The sequence below is a fragment of the Melanerpes formicivorus genome, unplaced genomic scaffold (assembly GCF_026170545.1).
Source record: "Melanerpes formicivorus ecotype bairdi unplaced genomic scaffold, bMelFor1.0.p_v2 SCAF_1, whole genome shotgun sequence".
Taxonomy (NCBI): Eukaryota; Metazoa; Chordata; class Aves; order Piciformes; family Picidae; genus Melanerpes; species Melanerpes formicivorus.
In genome coordinates this window covers 6,628,832-6,653,516 of record NW_027142353.1, presented here as the reverse complement: position 1 = coordinate 6,653,516, position 24,685 = coordinate 6,628,832, and the positions used below count along the sequence as shown (strand labels likewise).

The 24,685-nt window shown below is 35.5% G+C and overlaps 1 protein-coding gene across 5 annotated transcripts in view; it reads left to right on the top strand.

Annotated features, from left to right (window-relative positions):
- RBM26 (RNA binding motif protein 26) overlaps positions 1-19,069 on the top strand; it is a 50,372-nt gene extending 31,303 nt beyond the window's left edge. For 4 of the 5 annotated variants that reach the window (XM_068158243.1, XM_068158331.1, XM_068158158.1 and 1 more), the window contains exons 13-22: positions 1,003-1,134; positions 2,246-2,317; positions 5,373-5,501; positions 7,684-7,758; positions 8,405-8,575; positions 9,830-9,934; positions 11,286-11,495; positions 13,353-13,439; positions 16,852-16,965; positions 18,427-19,069. In XM_068158243.1, coding sequence (XP_068014344.1) covers positions 1,003-1,134; positions 2,246-2,317; positions 5,373-5,501; positions 7,684-7,758; positions 8,405-8,575; positions 9,830-9,934; positions 11,286-11,495; positions 13,353-13,439; positions 16,852-16,965; positions 18,427-18,516 — 1,185 coding nt within the window. In that variant the 3' untranslated portion in view covers positions 18,517-19,069. The remainder of the gene's footprint in view (positions 1-1,002; positions 1,135-2,245; positions 2,318-5,372; positions 5,502-7,683; positions 7,759-8,404; positions 8,576-9,829; positions 9,935-11,285; positions 11,496-13,352; positions 13,440-16,851; positions 16,966-18,426) is intronic. The other variant, XM_068158506.1, reaches the window with a different exon arrangement.
- Positions 19,070-24,685: the final 5,616 nt, after the last annotated feature.

The following is a 24,685-nucleotide window of genomic DNA, read 5'->3' as shown; positions in this document are numbered from 1 at the left end:
GAAAAGAGACATTGGGAATTGTTTTGGTTGGAAAAGAGCTCTAAGATCATAGAAGTCCAACCATTGGCCGTTGTACCATGTCTGGAAGTGCTATGTCCACATTTCCAGGAATGGTCATTCCACCACATCCCCGAGCAGCTTATCCCAGTGCTTGACCACTCTTTCAATAAAGAAATTCTTCCTAATATCTAGCTGAGGCCATTTCCTCTCATTCTGTAACTAGATACTAGTGAGAAGAGACCAACAGCCACCTCACTGAAGCCTCCTTTCAGGTAGTTGTAGAGAGCAGTGAGGTCTCCCCTGAGCCTTCTCTTTTCCAGACTAAACAGTATCACAGTATATTAGAGGTTGGGAGGGACTGCAAGAGATCATTGGGTTCAACCTCTCTGCCAAAGCAGAATCACCAGGTCATCAACCCCAGGTGCCTTAGCTGCTCTTCAGGCTCTCTCATTCATTACCATTTACCAGCATCATTGCCCTTCCTTGGACACACTCCAACATCTCAATTTCTTTCTTGTTGTTAGGGCCCCAAAACTGAACACAGTACTCCAGGTGCAGCCTCACCAGTGCTGAGTACAGGGGCACAATTGCGTCCCTACTACTGCTGGCCACACTATTTCTGATGGAGGCCAGGATGCTGTTGACCATGTGAAAGAAATTGGAAGATTGCTTACTACTTTTTATTCAACTCAAACAGTTGGAAATTAAGATAGTCTAAGTAGACATGATTAATAGAAATGCACCAGAGTTACCTCACTACTTCTATGTGCAAAATAGATGTTCTTGCTGTGCACTACATAAATAGTCAGCATAATGTCCTCAGTGTCATGAAGTGTTTATGTTTTTGCCATCAGATGAAACAGCTACAGAATGGAAGGAAAAAAATGTAAATCTGAATGCTATTGCAGCAGTTTCATTATGTGTTTTTTGAACTACATATGTAGCATCCTTTTGTTGTTAATGTTATAATGTGCTTTTTTTCGGGGTGGGGTGGTGTTACAGGTAATACAACCCTTAGTTCAGCAACCTAGTTTGCCGGTAGTGAAACAATCAGTCAAGGAGCGATTAGGTCCAGTACCTGCAAGTAATATTGAACCTGTGGAAGCACAGAGTGCCAACACAGAAGTCACTCAGGTATGTATGGTAATCAAAAAATCAGTTGCATGTTTTTTTTTCTGTAATAGATTGTATAGTGTATCAATGTGTTACGGTTACTCACAGTGCACATACAAATTTACTACTTTTAAGTGCATCTAGTTTGGTTGTGAGTGGTGTTTTGGTATTAAAATTTTCTTCGGTGCTATTTGGCACTTTGAATTTTTAGTGTCATAACTTCTTAGTTTAAAAACTAAACCAAAAAACCTCCAGCAAACAAAAACAAACAAAAATCCCAAAACAACAAAAGACTATGAAAGTATTGCAGTAATGTCGTGTGAAGTTCTACTTTTCTGATTTCAATGTAAAGCTCTCCTTTTTTATCATTATATCTGTTGAGCCACTAAGTGCTCTCACTGTACTTCACTCTGAGGAAGAATGTAACCTCAGTACCAATATGAATAGTGATGGAATCTGGCATGTTGCTTTCACTAGAAATAGCCTTTAGATTTTTATGTTAGAAGTAGCATCATGGTGCTACTTTAGCTTTACTTCTGAAAGGGTGGAATGTCAGATACTTATTTGTTGTTTAAATTCAAATTACAAAAGCTGAAGTGTATTTTAAGAGGGTCTATATAGATAGTCCTTTGTCAGCTAGCATGTCATGGGCTTCTTTTAAAAAAATGCAGAGTATAACGTTTGATTCCAAATCTGGCTTCATCTATTAGACATGAGGAAGAAGCTCTTTACTATGAGGGTGGTGAGAGACTGGAATGGCTTGCCCAGAGAATGTGGAGACATCTCATCCCTGGAAGTGTGATCTGATCCAGTGGGAGGTGTCCCTGCCCATGGCAGGGGGTTTGAAACTAGGTGATCTTTAAGGTCTCTTCCAACTCAAGTCATTCTATGATTCTTTTCTATTCTGTGACACTATGTCTTATGTATTTATAGACGGATATTAACTGTAAATTTGTAAATCTAAAATTACTTTTATCAACTGCTCAAATATTATTTTTCTTGTATTTTCTTCTGAACAGTTCATTAAGTATGTTTTTTTTTACACATTCCTAGCATTTGGAATTACAAAGGAAGTAGTAAAATAGTAATAAAGCATATGTAAACTATATATATTTTTTTTTCATTTTCTTAGAATGTGACTAAATTATCTGTGAAGGACAGACTTGGTTTTGTGTCAAAGCCAGTTACTCCAACAACTGAAAAGGTAAGAGAATGTCTCATATTCTCTTCCACTCATATTTAATTGTAATAGAAAAAAATCAAGTGTAGGCATTGAGATTTTTTGGAACTATGAATAAAGTTTTGTTAGAGGCTAGTTTTACAACTTAGAGCAATCAAAACTCTAAATGATTATAAGAAGAATAAAACATGTGAGGACAGATGTTGCTTTACTCTGGGTTTTGTGTTAATACAGTAGGTTCTGTTTATTTAGTCATGAAAACAGTAGATGTGTTCCAGGATCCTGAGTTGATAGAAAAATACATTAAAAAGAAAAGAAGATGAAAAATTTTACACTACTCTTGAATCTGTAGAAAGCCTTTCTATAAAAAAATTTTTTGAGCTTCTGTGTCACTTAGAAGATGATGCTGTAAACATTTACCCACTTGTTTGGCCTTAAAATTTGCAGTACTTGTGAAAGGATAAAAGTTGAAATTAATCAGTATAGAAAGGACAAAGAAAGGTAAGGTGGGAAAGGTGCATCTGAATTGTGGTTATGAGTTAATGCATTTTGCCCAGTGGTTGCGATTGGCAGAAAATTGTCAGAACATAAAGTTGTTGATGTGTTTACTTCGTAGCATAGTTCATGATGCATGTTTCCAGAACTGCCTGTCACCTTAGGGAATAGGATTTTCCCAGTGTTCATAACATTCGTTAAGATGACTTATGGTAAAAAGACAGCAAGTTTTACCTGGTGACAAGATTCTTCTGTCTGGGTATCTGTCTTTTCTATTGGGGAATTGCCTTGACTTGAAATGAATGCAGCATCTACTGCATTTGCCCCCCCCACTTAAGGTATCACAGTAAATGCATTTAGTGAAAGCTAAGAAAAATTATCCTCAAAGAAACTGTGCTCTATTTAGCATACAGAGGTAAAGACACTTAGTGTTGAGTTACAGTTACAGAGGATGTCTCTTCTACTCATGTCAAGCCAAGCCGTCCATTTAAATACACTGATCTTGACTTCTTGCTTATATTTTTTTTTTGCTGGTTTGGTTAGTTACATTTTTATTGCCCTAAATGAATTGTGCAGGTATGTTTTGTTGTGTGTTCCTGAAATAGAGGTTGTGTTATGTTCTATGTGCTTACTTTAAGAAGTCTGCTTCAGTTTTAGTGGAAATACTTTGGTTTTCTCATTCTCTAAGAGTTGAGTTATGCTAAAGCACTTTTCTACAAGGAGTAAATTCATGCTAAAATGGTGTTCTGTTCTGGTCTTAATATTAATGACTGATTTTGATTAGCTACTCAGCTGTTGAATGTACTGGGTGTGAAGCAGTAAGTTTCTTCTGGCACTTTTTGTGGTGTTCTGAAACTTGACTTGACTTGGTTTTATCTGTTACTGTCCCTGTACAAGGAAATACCTTGCTTTTGTTTGCAAAAATGCTCTTTAACCATTAGAAATTAGACTGACAGCTGTCAGAAAAAAAGGGGTGTCATTTCCTATAGGTTTTCTGCTCCCGAGTGCAGAGTTTGACAAGAACTTTACGGTAAAAAAGTCAGTAGCTACAATTCCCAAAGAGCAGGAGGTAAAGATCCAATAGTCATCATAAGGCCTTTTAATATCTATGTAGGGACTTGGAAATTATGAACTTCAAGTTAAATCTCTTAACATTATTCAAGAAAAATAGAAGACTTTAATGTGTTGCTTCTTGCTCTTTTGTAGTAGTTGATGGAGGTACATCTGCTGTGGCATCTCTCCTTATATTAAAAGAGATGAGGAGGCATAGTTCACTCTATCATGAGGACAGTTCAGGGTCAAAAGAGTGTGTCTTTATTCCCGTCTTTACTTGGTCATCCGTTTGCGATGTGCGCTGTCCTAAAGCTACTTTGTAATAGGAACTATATAATTGGGATGTGCTTTCAGTCAAAATAAAAAATCCTTCGTCTTCATTTTAATGGCCTGCTTAGTCTGTTTTACATCACCTTTTATAATACCCCATAACATGCTTTTATTTTTGTTGTTGTGCTTCTCTCTGCACTGCTTACTCTAGAAAATACTGTGGAAAGAAATAGTGTAAATAGCACCACAAAGTGAAAAGCCTGTACATGAAACATTCCTGTTGTAAACTCTTCTGATCTCTTGATCTTTTCTGTCATTCTGTTTCTTGACTGTCTCTTTTTTTCTACTATTGATGGGCATTCTATCTGTTTTATGGAGTGCATGGTGACCAAGAGACTGCATGCATCTTTGATTTTCCACATACGCATAAAGCATTTTAAAACTCCTAGAAATTATCTCAGGTTGTGTAGTTGCTGTGATTTGCTAACAGGGAGGACAGGATCATGCCTGTATTATCTTCAGGACTTAGCAGTGAAGTTTTCTGTTCTAACACAGCCCAAAAGTAGCATGATAAGAAAACAGAACAGTTAAAATCTTTAGGTATTGTGGAATGTACATAGTATGCTTTAGAGAGGTGTTAAGGCAGATAGCTGTGTTCTCAGTACATTGTGGAGAAAATTCATACCTCATTACAAACACGGGAGGGAGACATAGGAGTCTCGTCCTTTGCTGTATGATGTTGAAGACCTCCCTGTACTTGAGTTACTTTTTTGTTGATTTTGCAAGCTTTACTTTGCACAAACTGCATGTGAAAAGGAACTATTGTATCCACTTTGGACCTTAGTCATTAAAATTATGTTGAATTTTCACTTGGAAAATCCAGGCAGCCGTGACAAATTCTATTTTAAACTTCAAAAGAAAAAAGACGAAGTTCAGTTATTCCTGGGGAAAATCTCAGTCTTCTGTTTCCTTAAGTATAATCAAATATGTTAAGTTTTATATATTTGAAATTTGGAAGCACATCTGATTTTCCAGTAGAAAGAACTTATAACCTGATGTTTGTAAGTCTTACATATTGATGTGGTGCTGCCTCTTTAAAAATTAACTGAAGCAACTCTAGATAGATGTTACACCAAATTTTTATATTCCATTATTATCGAAACAGATAAAACAAGACACTTTTTTTTCTAAGCACTCGTGGGTTGTTTTTTTTTTAATTGAAATTCACTGGCAAAAAATATAAAATGGTTTCCTCCTATAGGTTTTATCTACTTCTACTGGCTTGACAAAAACTGTGTACAACCCTGCTGCTTTGAAGGCAGCACAGAAATCTTTGCCTGTTGTTTCAACTTCCGTGCTAGACTCTAATGAAGCACAGAAGAAAAAACAGGTAAATTACATATGCTTCTTTATAAAATGGACCTAGACTGGGAACTTGTGACCATTAGAGGTAGCTCACTATGTATATTCATATCAGGAGCATGGATGGAACTAGTTATAAAATTAAATTCACTAGGATGTGGGGTTTGGGTGTTGTGTTTTGTGGTTTTTTCCTTTTTCTCCCAAAGGACTAGAAAACTCAGCATCATTTTGTTACTTTTTTCACTGTATGTTCAGGAAGTAGATGCAGGTTTTAAACTCTGAGAGTTCAGAATGTGAAATACTTAATCCTGGAAGCAGAATCTCCATGCTGAAACCCAATTTGTCTGTTGTGAACGAGAAGAGAGTATAGTGTAGTCACTACTTTGTTTTAGGCCTTTCTGGAACTGGCCTTTATTATGATCAATCTTGCCTTATCAGTATTATGTACTATCAAACAAAATTGTTTCTTCGTTTGAGAGAACAAAGAACTGTTCTCTGGAAACAACAAAACAAACTGAAGTTCTTCCAGAGGTTTTTGTTGTTTGTTTTTCAATAGTTTTAGGTTTTTTCTTTGATGTTAGAGAGGAAACGCAACAAAAATGCATTTGACCTTGAACGGTCACTCAATTGTAGCTTAATTTGCATAGATTTTCTGGAGGGCCCAGTAAAGCTCCTTTTCCAGCTTTATTCTTGTCATTTAGAAAAATTTATATAGAGGACAGTGTTTGTCTTACTGGTTTCAAACCACGTATCAATAGTTCAATACCAACTTAGGTAAACTTCAATAACTGATGTCTAATACAACTTGAAATAGCAGTTTGTAGATGTGCATCAGTTGTGGCATTGGCCCAGGCTTTAAAAAATCACTTAAAATTTTGAGATTTCATATTTGTCCCCTAAAACATGATTTTCAGAATTAGAGCCTTTACCTTTCAAGTTAAGATGCTAAGTTCCTGTGAAATGGCAAAAAGCTCATAATAAAATTGACTTGTCATAATACCTGTAGATTATTTTTTTTAAGACAAGACACTGAAGATTTGTTAAGCGATTGGCTCTTTTCACACGCTCTTATGCTTCACCCTCTCTTCAGAGGCTCCTATTACAATATACTACTACTTGTGGAAAAAACTGATTTTGTGGGACTCACTCCCTTCTTTCCTCCTGTCTCCCTAATTTTTCTTAGCATCCGTCCCCTTGTCTTATCTTCCCTTTCCCTGCAGAAAAATGATTGCACGCTATTTGCAAATCTAACATTTCACGCAGCAGAACTTGTCAGTATTTGGGAAGAGAAACAAAATCTTCATTCCTACTTCTTTTTTTTTTTTTTTTTTTTTTCCATAAAGCTGTTGTGCATTTGCCCTCTTTCTGTAAGATAATCCTTTCAGCTGATCCCAATTGGTTGGTGATCTAGAGGTGTAAAGTCATCATCTTCCTCTCCTCTCTTACCCCATTAGATATGCTGATAACTAAGTCCTGGTTTTCTGCAAGTATCTTGCTTTTGAAGGCTTCTATATTCTGTATCTGAGAGCAAGAAGCAATTGCTTTCTCTCAAGTAGCATTAGTAGGAGCTGAGCACAGCAGCTGTGGTACCTCCTCCTGCTTCTTCTGAGTGCAGTATGTCTCAGATTTCTCAGTTTCAATTCGATTAGCCCATCGCAATCTCAGTTCTTTTTTTTTCTTTTCCTAGCAAATTGAGTGGTAGTACTTGGTCGCTTCCAAATTACAGAATTCAGATGCTAAAGAGATTCTTCTCTTTGGGTAACACATTAATTTTAGAAAATAGAATTGATTTTATTTTGCTTGTAACTGTACTTAACAATGTGTTTTTATTGATGAACTTGATTTATGTTTGGTTTCAAGATACTGTCTGTACATATTTAAACTCTTGTATGTTGCACCTTTTGCAGTCCTGATACTGTGTTGCCTTTCAGCTTTCCGTGGAGTTGTGTAAGGGACTACTCTGTATATAAGTAATAATGAAGTCTTCCCAGCACAGATCTGAGAAAGATCATTAGATCCTTCACTAATTTGGTGATTCGTTGTTTTCCAAAACGTAATTTGAAGTATTGCATATTAGCACTTAGAGTTTCTGTTACTAATTTTTTCTCTGTACTGTAAGTTGCTACTATATAGTTGTTAGGTATAGTATAGTAGTCTCCTGGCATTATTTTTCAAAATCTAGAAACTTTCTGCATTTTTTGTGCTTCTAGGAAGCATTACGACTTCAACAAGATGTGAGAAAAAAGAAGCAAGAAATCTTAGAGAAGCACATTGAAACACAAAAGGTAAAATGTTAGCATTAAAGAAACTTATCAGTTCCGTTGTAAACTCTCAGTTCACTTGAAATATTTCATTACTTGTAAGCATGAGATAAAAAAAACTGGCCTATAAAAGAAGCAATCTCTTAGAATGATATTAGCATACTATATTAAATTTTGAATTTTAATCTAACTTGTCTTGCCAGTTCACTTAAACTGCAAGCTTATTCAATTCAGCTCCAGTTTTAGTTGAAATCGCCTAATTTGGGTACAGCATTTCGTACACGTTTTGGGAGAAGTGAAAGCCTGAGAGTTCTGCTTGACAAGAGTGGGAGAGATTGACTTAGAAAAATATGCATGATTGCACTTAGGCTTAGGAGAAAAAGGCCAAAATGCCATTGAAATTGAATAAAAATTTTGAAGTCATTTAAGTATACTGAACAAATCTGTCTAAATTAGAGACATCAGATGTTCATTAGCAAATTAATCACAGAGCCAGGCAAGGATTTCAATTTAATGTAAGGTCTTACCAGCCCTATGTAATGAGATTGAAGATGACGTGCAAGAAATGCAATACTCTGGTTTTCTTTTAGTTGTAATGAGTACTAAAAAAACTGATTTCTGATGGTTTCTGTGTAAGAAGGTTTTTCTTACTATGTTTTAATTTGGACAGATGCTGATTTCAAAGCTGGAGAAGAACAAAGCAATGAAGTCAGAAGACAAAGCAGAAATCATGAAAACACTGGAAATTTTGACTAACAGCATTACCAAGTTAAAGGATGAATTAAAAGGTGTATCACCAGCAGGAGGCACTCCTTTAAAAAGCATGAAAACTAAGACTCAGGTATTGAAGTGTTGGTCAGCTTTTTTGTATAATGAATTCCTGTGATTGTGTCAATAGAATAGAAATGTGCAGCCACATCAGCAGTAGTTAGAACCGTACTGGTTTAATTTTGAAGTAGTCTTTCAAGTGGGATTGGGTTTGCTTTCTTTAGAAAGGAATATAGTTAATTTTAAAGCCAGGGCTGTTGTCTAAAAGGCTTACCTACTGTTACAGAGATGCTGCATCATCTGGAAAATCAAAAATCAAAACAAGGCATACAATTATTTCCTGTGTCTTGTGCAGTCTTTTGTGCATCTTCTATTGTGTTCTCAAATTTTGAATGGAAATCATGAAAACAGTATTTCTTAGGCAGAAATATTAACATTATGTAACAGTGATCTCTGGTTAGGTATAATGCATGAGCTAGTTGACTAATACATAATTTTCTATGTCTTTTTATAAAGTTTCTGAGATTTTTCAATATATTACGCTTTATAGATTGAAGATCACACTGATCACTTTTCCTTACATCTAGCTAGCCATGCTTGGGTTGTGCCTGAGGGGTGTTTCTCTTCTCTGCTGTCATTCTTGTTAGTATAAGCAGTATAACTGGCTATAACCAGTTTCCTAGCTGTTTAAAGATGCAATTATATTACATTTTAGGAGGGAGCACTTTGCTTTTTATAGAGGGGTTCCTTCCTAAACAGGTCACAAGGTGATTAAGAATTAAGCAAGACTGGCATGCCATTTTATCTCATTGCTACCATGTAATTTTGCATTTACTGTTTTGCATATTTCTAGTTTACAAAAAAGTTCCATTGACTTTGGCTTTGTGTGGTAGTCAAAAAGTTTTTGTATCACTGAGCTCAGAAACATACTGCTTGCAAATCCATCTTTTATTCTGCCCAGAAGGCTCCTCAGCTATTGCATGGATTGGTTTTAGAAGTGGAAGCATAGCATACTAAACAGTGTACCTGCAAAGTTATGCTGTGATGTCAATTAATAAGTCATAACTTTAAGGTTAAAATTTCACTACAGCTTCCAGTTTTCAAATTTCCTTTCCTTACTTTCTAGGAATCTGTTTTCCAGATAAAGCTGATGTACTTCCACCTTACCTGGAGGCCAGTGCTAGCCAGTGTTTTAAGTAGCTATGTATTTCTGAAATAGCCTGCTGATAGGAGCATAGCAATGGAGTCTTGTATTTTATTGGAAAATTGTTTCCTCAGTATAGAATGTACTCTGTGGAACTAATAATTTATCATAACAATTCCTTAGATGCAGAAGGAGTTACTAGATACTGAACTGGATTTATATAAGAAGATGCAAGCTGGGGAGGAAGTTACTGAATTAAGACGAAAATACACAGAGCTACAGCTGGAAGTATGTGTATCTCTTCTTTTGTAGCAATTAATAGTTAATCAAATACTTCTGTATCTATTTATGAGATTGTATATTGTATCATAAACTTCTTTTTTTTCCAGAGTACAATATTGAATTCTATGTAGGTGGAAGCACATAGCAATGATACTTTAACAAATCAGTTTCTGAATTTGAGGTAGAGAAATAGTGTTGTCTTTAATTTTGATTGCTAATGTATTTAAATTCTGTAACTATTTAGATACATGATATTTTATAGATATGTGACATTAATAATTCCTGGGTAGCGTGTCGTGGTTTTTAATTGTTACCTGTAGGCAATTATGTGTTTGATGCAGAACGGTTTAAAAACAAACAAAAAAAATTCAAGCAGTGTTTTTTAAGTGTTAGCATTCTCTTGATGAGATTAACCAAAAAGGCTGAAGTGTTGGTTTCAAGAGGAGGATTTGCCAAAAGCAAATACAATGTTTCAAGAAGTGTTCAGTGTATAGAAACACTTTTTCTTGAGGTACTTGATTTGAAAAAAAAAAAATCAGAAGGCTATGAAAGATTCTTAATAACTTCCTTATTTTGAGAAATTCTGAATGCCATGTGTTATTTGGTGTTCTGTTGTTCTCTTACATAATTGTCATATCTGTTTAATTGCATAATAATCTTATCTCTTTTTATTGTTAAACAGGCTGCTGTGTCGCTTAAATCCCTCTTAATGAAGTTTGGTCATGTCTTATATATAACTACAGTTATATACAGTGCACATATATATGGCTAAGTTGTATTAAGATCTTACTTTGAAACTAAGTTGTTGCATAGTTTTGGTAATTGTGGAAATAGGTTGTTAGTAACCCAAGCCTATTGAATAGATCTGTAAAATCTGATGGTGAATAAACTTTTATAAATGTACTGAAAGCTTATTCATAAATAACACGTTTTAGAAAACACGTGAATTAAATGATGTGTAAAGTAGCAATAAGAAAGCAGATGCTTGTTCAAGATCATTGCACCATAGCTGAGTGTGCTAATACTGCTCTTCTCGTTGCATCTGTTTGTATTTTTAATTGGAAAAAACCCCACAACCCTCACAGATGAGGTTTTTTTTTTGATAATTTGGTTTTAATACCTGGATCTTTTTTACTATTTCCATCCTATTTTTGGTCTGTTAATAATTAATGATGTTAGCTTTTTAATGCTAATAACATGTTCCTTTTTTCTTATTTTAAGAGCTTGGAGCTGTTCATTCTGGGACTTACTCTGATGTTTCTTAAAAATGCATCCTCAAACATGTACTTGCTAATTTTATCTAAATATTTAGATTATGAATTTTAATGCATCAATATGTTATGTATAAACATCGTAGGCTGCCAAACGAGGGATTCTTTCTTCAGTTCGTGGTAGAGGGGTTCATGCAAGAGGTCGGGGTGCATCCCGTAGCAGAGGTAGAGGAATACGAGGCCGGGGTAGAGGCAGAGGAGTTCCTGTGCATGCAGTTGTGGATCATCGACCTAGGGCATTAGAGATCTCTGCCTTTACAGAAAGTGACAGAGAAGATCTTCTTCCTCATTTTGCGGTATGTGGCAATTTCACTTTTTCTGTTCTTTGGATGACGTTTGTCTTTTGAATGATTTTTCTTCTCTTGATTCAACTAATCTGGAAATACTGATTAGGAATTAATCTTTAAGATGATATACCTGTTCATGGAAAAAAAGAATGCATCAGATAAAGGTGAAACAAAGAAATTGCACAGTTGATTCAATTACAGTTAGAACTAAGTGCATAGTATTTACAAGGGTTGGGTGTTTTCTTGGAAGGGAGAGTGGGAATATAAAGCAATGAATTATTTGTCCAGGATATGTGTAAAATTATTACAAATTCTTAGATAAAATAACTGAAGGAATTGTGAGAACGAAGACTGATTCAATACCAAACTTTCGGTACTTGAAGTCTTTTTGTCTTTATTGGCATATCTTAACAAATCATCAGTGACACTTTTCTCTGCAAATGTTTAGTGCTTTTGCCTAATTTTTCTGAATTTAAGAATCAAGATGAGAATTATGCAACTGTATACATAGACACCTTGGCAGGGCAGACAAAGTATCTGTCCATGTCTGCAAACTTAAGACAGAGCTTTTTGTATGGTTTTCTTATGGTTTTATTCAAGAAAATGATAAATTGATGTATGTAACTGTTGCAAATATTTCAACAGTGAATATACGTTTCCAAATACATTCTCACTATATAAAGTGAGAAATCAACAGATTTATAAAAATCTCTTATCCTCCATTAAAAAAATTAAAGGAAATTTGTTCATTCTGTGGAATGAATGCCAAGACCATCTAGTGGCAATAAATTGTGTGAATCCTCATCCAGGTATGGTCCACTGTCCCTCCCCTGCATTGGGTTAGAGTTTTGTTTTTTCATGATTTATTTGCAGTGGTTCTCTCTGGAGGTAGAAGTCCAAGAGCAAGCAAGGCCAGTAAATTCTACTTCAGTCAGTGCACTCACTAATTACTGTCTGGCAGCCATAAAAACAGTTTTTCAAAAGGACAAAGCACAACAAAGACCAAACAAAAACACACACATACATACAAAAACACACAAAACTCCCCCCAACACAATAAGACAAAACCAGCAAAAAAGTACATCTAACTGTAAAATCAAGTGATACAATCCAAAGATTGAGAATTTGGCACTGTTAGAAGCTTGATACATGGTGTCACCTTGTGGTCATGAATTTGGTCAGAACATAATTTCTTTTTTATATACTTCAGTTTTATTGCAGGAGACAACTTACTATCTTTTGTTTTGTTTTGTTTTTTAAATGCCAAACCAAAAAAATTGTATTCCCATTATTAGTAGTTTAATACTGAGATAAATTACTTAATTTTGCAAGCTGTACATTTGCTGTTTCAGACTTCCTCCAGATTCCATTGGAGTGAGCTGTGCTGTATTTCCAGTTCTGTGATGAATCACAGCTCTGCACATGAGCAGTGCTTCAGTTGTACATATTTGTTGGGCATCACAGCCTGCAGTGATGGCAGCATTAAGGTAGCAATGCTACAGAGACCACTATAGGAACAGATGGATCAGGTTCTTGAGACACTGAAGTTCTGTCAAGTTTTGAAAGTTTTTCTGCAGTCCCTGCATCTAATAAATCTTTTTGTGGAAGCAGAGGAACTGCTTTTACTTCATATCTGTATGTTTACAGTTGGGAAATCCAGACACTACAACTCTTCCATGTTTTAAAAATGCAATTAAAATAACTGTGTTCTTTGCAAAGACAAGTATTCCCATTTGCATTACAACTGTGAAAGGTACATTGTTCAAATTTTACATGGTTTTGTGATGGTGTGTGATTTAGGACAGCATTTTTGAAGTTGTAAAGCTATTTCACTAAGCTTTTTTTTTACTTCTGTTTTATTAAAAGCAATACGGTGAAATTGAAGATTGCCAGATAGATGACTCCTCTCTTCATGCAGTGATTACCTTCAAAACAAGAGCAGAAGCTGAAGCTGTGAGTATAGCCTTTGTTGAAAATACTCCCCAACATTCAGTTAAATTTCTACTTCTATAGTTGATTGAATATTACACTGCTAACTATCTGAAAACATTTTAAAAGAAGTTTGACACTTAAGTAAAATTCCAGGTTAAACAAATACCGGAACACCATATTCCTGAAATACTTGGGAAGCAAAGTTATTTATAGCTAATTTAAATACGGGCTATGCAAGACAAGGAGAAATGTTTGGGATTTGATAGATGTATATCTTTTTTTTTTCACCTGAAGACTTGCTATCCTTACAGTATTCCTGAACTCTTAACTGGCATCCCATGTAGCGGGACTGTATATCCTGTTTGGGATCAGTTGGATTTGTTTTTACCTGAAAACCTGTCTGATGTGATTTTCTTTTTTGTTATTCTATTTTTGCTTTATTTTATTTTTAAATTGGGAAATGAAAAAAAAAAAAGAAAAAAAAAATCAAATGCGACATTTAGAGACTAAAATCCAGGGTTGACCTATGTTGGGCTGTTCAGTCTGCAGAAGAGAAGGCTCCAAGGTGACCTAATTGTGGCCTTCCAGTATCTGAAGGGGGCCTACAGGAAGGCTGGGGAAGGACTTCTCAGGATCTCAGGTAGTGATAGGACTAGGGGGAATGGAATGAAGCTGGAGGTGGGGAGATTCAGGTTAGATGTGAGGAGGAGGTTCTTCACCATGAGAGTGGTGAAGTACTGGCATGGGTTGTCCAGGGAGGTGGTCGAGGCCCTGTCCCTGGAGGTGTTTAAGAGCAGGCTGGATGAGGCTCTGGCCAGCCTGATCTAGTGTGGGGTGTCCCTGCCCATGGCAGGGGGGTTGGAACTAGATGATCCTTGTGGTCCCTTCCAACCCTGAATGAAACTATGAAACTATGTTATATTTGAGCATCAATAGGATCATTAGGACTCTGTATATAGGCCCAGTGGGACCCCTGCCTTATTCAGCCCATGATGTAGGCAATGTGTGACCCTGTGCAAAGTAACAAACATAGTTGTTCCACAAATGATTCTGTTTTCTTTCAAATCCTTGAGTCACTGGAAAGAATGGATTCGTATTTATGGTATGGCTGTATGGAATGATTTTCGGTTATGTTTATATTTTTGCAGAGTCCATCTTGTAGAGTCTACAGTTTATATACCTGGCTAGACTTTTTTTTTGTTTGATTTATTTTGAGATATTTGAGTGATATTTACAATGCAGGCTAGCCAGTGAAGACAGTAGTTTTTGATACTTACAATAACATTTTGCTGACTTACTCGAAAACTAATTTGATGTGTGTGCCAAAGATGTTTTATGTAAACAGAGAAGTTTTGTTTGTGAAATTCCTACATTTAGCAGTGGTGAGCACTAACTCAAAGGAGATTGTGTCATTTTACAAAATAATTACATAATTAATGCTACGTGCTATATACTGACTGATAGATACCAAAAGCTGTTGTAATTGGTATACATGTAAGTAGACTGAATTAAGATTGGCATTTTAGTTTTGGTGCTTCCTAACACTGGGTACTTACTTTGCCCCTTCGTATTCTTTCATACTGTAGTTTGTGAGGAATGTTTTAAGTCAAGAGAAGAACTTCTGTTTCCCTGAAAATAAAAATGTCACTTAGAACACTAATCTGTTTTTTGTGGACTGTCCAAATAAAGTCTTTACTTCTCCCAGGTGAAGTATGATTCACAACAAGGAACATAGCAGTATCTTATTACAAAGAGTTGTTGATCAGCAAAATACAGTATTTACTGTTACAACTTGCGTTGCTTAAAAATTGGCATAGAGAGTAATTTCAGCTATGGATAAATTTCTGTGCCCAAAAAGCAGTCTTTTGGAACTAAACATAAAAGTATAAAGGTGGGAAGCACCTGGAAAAACAAGTGCAGAAAATGCTGGCAGGGGAAGAAAGGAAATTTCACTGCATTTAAAAGCACTGTGGTTTTCTACAGTCCCTCTCAAATAGAATATATGGAGTTTTCAAGCTGTATTAAAGGTGAAGTTCCAGGTTGTGGGGATGTTTTAGCTGGGTCAGAATTCATGATGAGTGTTTGAAATCTCTGTGTTCCAGTTAACGTAAAAACTTTTAACTATCTCATGACTTTGTCTCTAATTGCACCATCAGTTTTAAATTAAAAATTTATCAAAACTGTTTTTGTTCAAATATGGTAAAATTTGTATTTTCTTTAAGGTGTTCTTACAAGCTATGTATTTCCACTGGAACTTCTGTGTTTACTACTAAAACAGACTTTTAAGACTGGCAGCTGGGGAAGTTGTAGAGGGTAATCATTAAAAGCCTCTGTTGAGGCCAATTGTGAAGTAAATATAGCTAATATTTTACCTTCTTCAATGAAAATAGACCTACAGTTTATGACCATATATCTTCTCGCCTCAAAGGAAGAGGAGGATTCCCTATTGTAAAATGTTGCATTTTTATGTAGTAGTAATTTCTTCCAAAGATTACAAGTTGTTTCTGGACGTAAAATGTCACGTATAAGTACTTCTAAAAATTCTACTTGTGTGACATTGTGATGAGACCATGGACAAAAAGCTCCTGAGCTGCATTTTAATAAGCATAGAATCTTTTAAATTTATCATAAATTTATATGTACAGATTTAAAATTTATACCTGGGGACTTATAATATCACACAATTCATGTTCAGATGTCATTGAACACGTAATTGTTTCTACATTTCACATTATGCTGTGCTTTCAGATTGTACTATAAATCTTCTGTGACCATGACGGTTATTTCGGAATGTTGCTAACGCTGATTTATGCTCATTCATGTTACTTTAATTTGAACATACTATTTCCAAAGCAGCCACTTAATGCAGCTGGTACTTAGAAAGGCATGAATATCCCATAAGTTAAATTTTTTTTACATTTCAATTACAGTGGCTTTACAGGAAGTGAAACATTTTCCAGTGTATTAAGTTGTAATCACAAAGGGGATTTTCTTAGTTATTTGAGTGTTGGCATTTCCTAAATATTAGAATCATTTGTATTTGTGGGATGTCTTACTTTTTCCAGTGAGCTATCCATTAACAGTTTTGTGCCTGTCTGACAGGTGAGTAACCACCAAGACAGTACTGAAAAACTAGAAAGATTTGGTTCAGTATGTTACCACATCACCAAATGATTTATGCTTTCCCAAGCTCACATTCTTCTGAGTATATTTTGATGATTTTCCTGAAAGAATCTTGTGAATTCCTTGTGCAGTGAAGGAAGCTGATTTGTTTTAACCTGTTAACAGTAATTCAGTGTGAGCATACATTGTGACTTGAATTTTCTTTTGGAAGGGCAGGCTGTTGGTTTTTTTTTTTCTGACATGTAAGCATTACTTAAATTATTTTTTTCCCCAGAAAAATATGTAACTAAAAGCTTTAAACTTGTTTTAGGCTGCAATTCATGGATCTCGTTTTAAAGGACAGGAGTTAAAGTTGGCATGGAACAAGCCTGTTGCTACTATGTCAGCTGTTGAAACAGAAGAAGCTGAACCTGAAGAAGAAGAAGTAAGCTTGTGTTTTGGTTTTTTTTTTCCTTTTTTTTCCTTAAGAGAAAAGAACAGCATTTTCAAAGGAAAAGAATTTGTTGATTCATCCTTTTGTTTTTGAATCTAGCTCATGTTACAATATCAGAAAAGTAGAATAATCTATAAATACATTTCTTGTTTATCTAGGCTGTTGAAATTCCAGACATGTTACTTTTCCTGGCAGAAATGTTTCATTTCTTACCCAACAAAAATTCTAGAGGATATACCTAGAAAAATGGCAGGGGACCAGTATTGAACTTGCATGAAGGAAATGTGAGGATTTTGTCCAAAACATGTGTTTGTACCATCCTAGAGGAACAAGTATCAGAATGTAATTTTCCTTTATAGAGAGATGGCTTGGTGAATACAGGTGAAGGAATAATTTTGAGCATTTATTAACTTCTTTGTTACACCTGCTGTGTGTTGATTTTAGTCATAATGCATGGAAGACATTCAAACTTTATCCATATGCCCTTAATTGGCTAATGTAGGAATAGTGGCACAAGATCTCTCAATGCATTTAACTCATACTCAAAATACCAAATTGGTTTGTGAATTTTGAAAAAGAAATGCCACTTGGGGAAGAAGTCAAAACAGTCTTTTTCCAGTTAACTGTACTTCTTTCTTTAATGAGAATGGATTTTATTTGAATTTTCTACAATTGAATTTCAACTGTCACCAAATTTCTTCACATGACAGGTTTCTATTCAGTATTCCTTGGGCAATTTTGTATAGATGCCATTTTTCCTGTGAGCTTTTCATTGCTACTAGCATATGGTTAAGTTAATATTTGAAGTATTATGTTGTGATCCCCAGGTCCCAGATGGGTTCAAGAACTTCATGTTAATTTTAACAGAAGTTCAATCCAGTCTATGAAACCTGTCAAGGTACTATGTTGTTACTGAAAGGAATTAAAAATAGAGTAATATGGTTTGTGTAAATTTTCTAAATACTTTGTTCCTTGCTTCAGTGTATTAAACTTCTTTATCAGTTTTAAGCTTGATTAATCAATCAGAAATCAAAATACCTGAGATTCAACCTTTTTGATACTGTAGCACAGGTAGCTTGAGCTTGTGGATGAAAACAGTTGTAATTACTGTGGATGTGCAAAACCTAATGTTAGTTTTCAGTATAGCATCCAAAGTTTCATGGAAACTTTGCAGATTGGCCATGAATTATACACTGAAGAATCAGAAGAGCTGTTTGATAAATATGAAATGGGTGTCTCCCTGTCGTTTTGAAGTGCAATGAAAAGAAAATAAAGTTTCATTTACCATTTATTCATATATGTGTAAAATATGTACGCATATGGTCCGCTTTTTTGAAAGCATTACTGTTTGTTGATGGAAAAATAGATGTGTTCTTTATTAAATAATAAGTATCAGAGATTTGTATTTTGCCTTTTGATCTTTAACCATCTGACATCTTTTTTCTGTTGAAGTTTCAGGAAGAATCTTTGGTGGATGACTCGCTGCTTCAAGATGATGATGAAGAGGAGGAAGATAATGAGTCTCGTTCATGGAGAAGATGATTCAACTGATCAATGGCAATGCTAGCACTGCACCTGTGTTGCATTAGTATTATCTAATGTACTTCTGCATCTTTGTATTAAAAAGGGGTTTTGTGATGAATTTGGATTCAGATATAGACTAAAAAGCAGCTGGTCAGTTACATGTTTTGAGAGATTGATGTTTGAGTTACATTTCAGTAAATGATTGCTAAAGACATCATACTAGGAACATATGCAATGTTTTTATTACATAGTTCTACAGGAAGTTACAGAATTCTTTGGGTTCTTTGTAATTTACCAAATTGGTCAAACACGAATGACCAAAAGTTGTTATAACATAGGTAATTTTTGTTTTATTCCAGATACGGAATGGAAATTTGCATTTAAAATCTTTGTGAATGTTTTCAGAAATGAATAGATAACAGTACTAAATCAAAGTCTCTAAAGTTATGTATTCATAATATTGCATAGTAGTATGCTTAGGCTTTACTATGTACTAGCCTTTTGTTGGATTTGTGTACGTATTTTACCTATGGGTTTTCATGATAAAAGTGTATGACTGCTTTGCATATAAGTCCTTATGACTTTAAGATGTTAAAAAATAAAGAAATGGAATGGTCTTCAAAAAAAAAAAAAAGAAAAAAAGAAAAAAAAAAAGCAATAACCAAAAAAAGCTGAGGCAATGGTCCTTCATAATGAAAAAAAAAAAAAAAGACAGAAAAAAAAAAAGAAAAAAGAGAAAAGACCATTCCAAATGGCAACCCCACCCCCATACTCACAAAAGGAGCTCTAATCACTATCACTTACACTAAAATAGCATTGAATATCAAAGGAATCTCTACATAATGGTATTTCATGTACATTAACACACAGGTGTGTACTGTTGCAGAAAAACTTTTGGATTACTTTGGAATTTTAAACTGATTCAAGTCCAATGGTAAACAGAACAATATTTCAACAGTAAGGAGTTTATTCTGTACCCTTGTACTGTGCAAGTAGAAGAAAATTTGATCCCCCAAAAATACATGAAGTACTGAACAGTAATTTAGAAAAACAGATTAGAAGGTGAAATACATGGTAGGTATAATTCTAAACTGTAGTCTGTATTTAGCATTTTAAAATGTACATACACAAAATGTAAGTATACTCCACACAAATACTTTATTGGGTCTTTCAAACTGGGCGTTTGGTTCTGTGAGGTCTGAAGTTTCTCCTCTTACTAGGAAGGGAAACTACCTGGGCTTTTGCAGTAAACAGCCTCTCTCACCAGAAAGATTTGGTTTCAAAGGAAAATCCATTTATTAAATGTTAGACTTGTGGGTTTTATTTTGGGGATGCTTTTTGTTTCTTTTTCCCCTGTGAACCCATTAATGAATGCGGCATAAGACTACTATCTCATTTATCAAAATCATGTGGGGGATAGTACTTCAGTTAACAGTATCTTTTCTTTTTGGGGGGATGGAAGTGGGGGAGAACTGCTATGTCATGTCCTTGCCTTCTTTCCAAAATAGAAGCAGTACTATCCCAGAGAACAGAGCTCCAGCTGTACAATTTTTGTTCTATGCTTTTCAACTTTGTGAGGGGGTTTTGAGACTTGGATCTTTACCCTGCTAAGTGGTAGATGCCCTATTCTTGGAAACATTGAAGGTCAGATTGGATGGAGCTCTAAGCAGTTTGGTCTTCTTGAAGGTGTTCCTGCTCCCTGCAACATGGTTTGAACCAGAGGACCTGTAAAGGTCTCTTCCAACCCGAAATCACAGGTTTTTGCGATTCTGGCTTGAGGGGCGTGGGATATGTACATGGGTGGGTTAGGTTTTTTTTGTTGTGTTTGGGGTTTGGGCTTTGTTTGCTTGTGTGGTGTGTTTTTTTGGGTGTGGGTTTTTTTGTCTCTTTTGTTGTTTCATTCTTGGTGTGTTTTTTTTTTTTTTTAATGTCCCTGTGTGTATGTGTATCTTGGTGCAAAAATATGCACTTAATTTTTTGTATAGCTTCAGTTTCACATTGAAATTTCACAGTTGACTGCCATGCGTGTTACAGTAAGTTCTGAATCTTGCCATAAGAAATTGTATTTGGGAAACTGATTTCCTTTTAAACTGAATTTCAGGCAAAATAAAATATTTTAAGAACCTTTTTATCCACTGCTCTGAATGAGCTGTTCCAGTTCACTGAATTAATACAAGCTTTCCTACTTTTCTTTTTAAATAATTCAGTGCATCAGAAAGGTGCAAGATTGACAGTCTGGGAGGTGAAAGATTTTTGTGTGTTGTCTTAGAGAAGAGGTACATGCACAGTAAAGGACAGTGCATACTACCCAAACCTGCCATTTCACTGCAGACCACAAAAAATTAATGACAGCTATTAGTGTGTTCTTTACATGGATGCTTCTTACAAATCATCTGAAATTGCAGCATCACAAAATTTCAAATCAGTATTTCTAATGTTACTGCTAGTTTTAATTCAGGCTAGTAATGCAACAATTGCTTGCACCCTGCTCTACATGCAGGAGGTTGAAACCTTTTAAAATTCTGTTTATCACCTTCCTTCCCCATACTTCCATCAATTAAAAGGTGTCTGAGGCAGAGGGGGAGGATTTTGACTGGTGTGTATTTTGTCCTCAACTCTGCACCTTGTGACACTGAATGATTGAAAGCAACCTGGATCAGAATGGCTTGACTTACGCATGCTTTAAGAGACAAACCAAATGTATGTTCTAGTTAAGGACAGTGAGTGGCAATGTAAATAGGTTCTGTGCCTATTTCTGTCATTGTCAAATCACTTTCTTGATATTTCTTTGGGGCTTACTCTTTCTATTCCTTGTCTCCCTCTGGTCTCCTTTCCTTTTTTTCCTTTTTCTTTCCCCCCACTACCTTAGCTAACTCTTGTCATTTCAGTTCAAGCAGATTCTTACTGGCATAGCCTTCAGTGAAGTCTCTTGTCACCTGGAGCAGCATACTCCATTTGCATCAACAAACCGAGCATCCTGCTGATTTTCTCTTCCTTTACTTAGTTCATCCTACTGAATGCATACCCAAGTATGACTCCTCTGTGATTTTCTAAATCATTGGGGTTTTTTTAACAGTTCTGCAAATGGATTTTCTTAGTCTGGAAAAACTGAGAGTGGGATTAACTTGGTTCTCCCCAGACAGCTTTTCAAAGTTTCTGTGGAAAACAAGGTAAACATTTAAGAAGATATTTTTCTTTTCCAGCAAGACACTAAAGGGCTTGAATAAGATATGATCTGAGATATGATATGTTCAATGGCAGTATTATAGTAAAACACATTTGCTTGAATTACAGAAACGTTTAATTGATAGAGGTCATTAATTGAGACTGTATTACAGTTTGTCTACAAAACAGAAAATAACAAGAATACCTCTTTTGAAGTACTACTTATAGGCAGTGCTATTTGTGATTTTTCTTCTATTGAAGGAAGTATAAATCCAAGTTTTTAATGAAACCCAAAGGTACAGGACTTAATATGCAAGCAAGGCTAAGTGTGTCTATTTCTTAAATAGAAAAAGCACCCATTGAAAGGAATTATTCCGGGCACTTAAAATAGGCTTCTGTTCTAAACTACAGTCTAAAATCAGCATCTCTTCCTTAACCAGAAGCAGAGTTAAAAAATTATTGTCCAGGTAGACTGTATCTGAGAATTGCATAGCATGATAATTTTGAACAGCTAGTTTTGTTGTTGACCATCAGTTAGATAGTCCCCCCCAAAATGACTAAGCTCACTATTATTGTCAGCAATTGTATAACTTTAAATCACTGTACATTTATTTGAGGTTATTTTAGATGGGATGGAAAATTCATGGTTGTCTTTTGACACATGAGCATAGAGCACCAAAAAATGCAAAAGTATTTGGTATTGGCTCAAGAAAGGGTATTGGTATGTTCCCTGTACTATATCTCTGATCTGGAAGGTCTCACTGAAGGTAGATGGAGAGGGAGATCTGTTGCTTTTCTTTCCACCAGTCATACAATACTGTTGTACCAACACAGAAACTATCATAAAGGGGCATAGACCTTCAATGAAGGGCATCATTTACTGTAATTCAATGTTGTTTTAATGCTGCAATTAGAGAAGATAGAGTCAGAGTTAGTACTGTATTGCTTACCTTTTATTACATTTAGCAGATTAAGTTGCAATTAACAAATTAAGATTAGATCTGGAACAAATAGCAGAAACCAGAGGGGGTTTCATAACAGGAAAACTACCTATTCTTGAGTGGAGCTGTTTCATACTGTGCTGATGTTGCAGCACCTGATTACTTTCAAAGTAACCTGTTAAGTCAGGCAAAGTACAAGTTTTTGACCATGACCTAAAAACCCAAACAAACAATTTATTTTTCAGTTGAGTAACCTGATCCTTGGTGAAAGTGAGCTTCGTGCATGTTTTATTCTGAACCATGTTTTAAACCTGTAGGTAACAAAAATACTTGCTACAAAACCAGGATGTGGTGATTTTAGTCTCTGAATTTACTTTAGATCTAATTAGAATGAGAGAGATTTCAAGAACATACCACACAAGAAATTAATCTGTTTTGGTAATGGATCATTATTTGATGAATTCTTCTGTATATGTTAATACTAAAGCTTATTTGAGTATCAGTATTTTGTTCTTTGATGGTATGAGTGAATATTAACCTTTTGTTCTTCTTACAGTAAGCTTGTATCCTGAGACCTGTTGATGGCTTTGAAAATCATCACATCTGACCCTGTGGTATTTTATCATAATTTCATGTTACAGTTTAAATTCTTGAATTCCAAGATGCTTCCTGTCTCTGCTAGCTGATTGCCTGGATTTCAGTATTTCTGTCAGCAACTGGGAGAAAGAAGAAAATTGAGGCATGTATTCTTCAAAATTTATTCTGAGAAACATCTACAGTAGACAGACATTATTTTGAACTTTTGGATGTAGGGAGGGTAAAACCGTCTTCTGTGTTATTTTACTACTCTTCTTGCAGGTTCACCTAAGATTTTGGGGTAGTAATTCGGGTAAATATTTTCTTTTAAAATTCAGATCGACTTAGATCATCTTGCATATCCTTCTAATTGTTTATGAATATGTGAAGGGTGAGTGTTAGGAGGATGGAGCCAGGTGCTTCTCAGAGATGCCCAATGATAGGACAAGGAACAGTGAGCACAAGCTGGAGCACAGGGGGTTCCACATGAACATAAGAGAAAACTTCTTCACTGTGAAGGTGACTGGAATGGGCTGCCTAGAGAGGTTGTGGAGTCTCCTTTTCTGGAGACATTCAAAACCCACCTGGATGCATTCCTGTGTGACCTACTATAGGTGATCCTGCTCTGGCAGGGGGGTTGGACTAGATGATCTTTCAAGATCCCTTCCAATCACTAATGTTCTGTATTCTGTAAAAGGAAGGATAGGAGTGGAGGGGAGGGGGAAGGCAGCTAACTGATATTTACAACTTCTCCTGACAAGCTATGAAGGTTATTTGAAATCAGTGATGTTATTTACAGGCCTCAAGACTTGAACAGTGCAGATGACTAATTCCCACTTGTTAAAGAACAGCTTCTTAAGCTTTAGTGTTCTCTTAAATGCAAATGAAAAAGGAAACACTAACTTCTCCAAAATTTTTGCCTAACAATCTGCAGGTCGACAGAAAATGTCTCAGCTCTAAGGCACACTAACTCTCCTCGCTATACAATAATTTGCTCTCTAGGGAAATGAAAAAAGTTCCTTGGGTTTTAAAAGTTGTAATTCTTTGGCACAGATTTTGGTGCATTAAAGATGCTTGTGCCAAAATTTCTCGTCCTTGTAGAGAAAACAAAGACTTCACAAAAATGTATGTTGATATATGCTTGACAAATCTATATCCTTCTGACAACATCTTTCGCATGTTGCTAATGCACATACAGTGTAGGTGAGATCTACAGAAGTGCAGAAATGCCTGTAGGGTACAAGAAGTCTCCTTTTATAGAGATTCCTAGCTCTGCAGGACTCTGCAGCATAAAAGCTGAGAAAACTGTCCTTTCCATTAAAGTGGCTTATTTTTAACATGAAGAAATGTTCTTCCTCACATTTGCAAACTGTGCTTTCTGTGTGTCTGACTTGGTGGATTATTTTTTTTCTGACTAAGTCCTGTAATTTTTCTTTCGACTGCTAGAGGGCACTATGGCTACACAAGTGAAAAACCATAACTGAAGGTAATTTGCTTTCATTTCA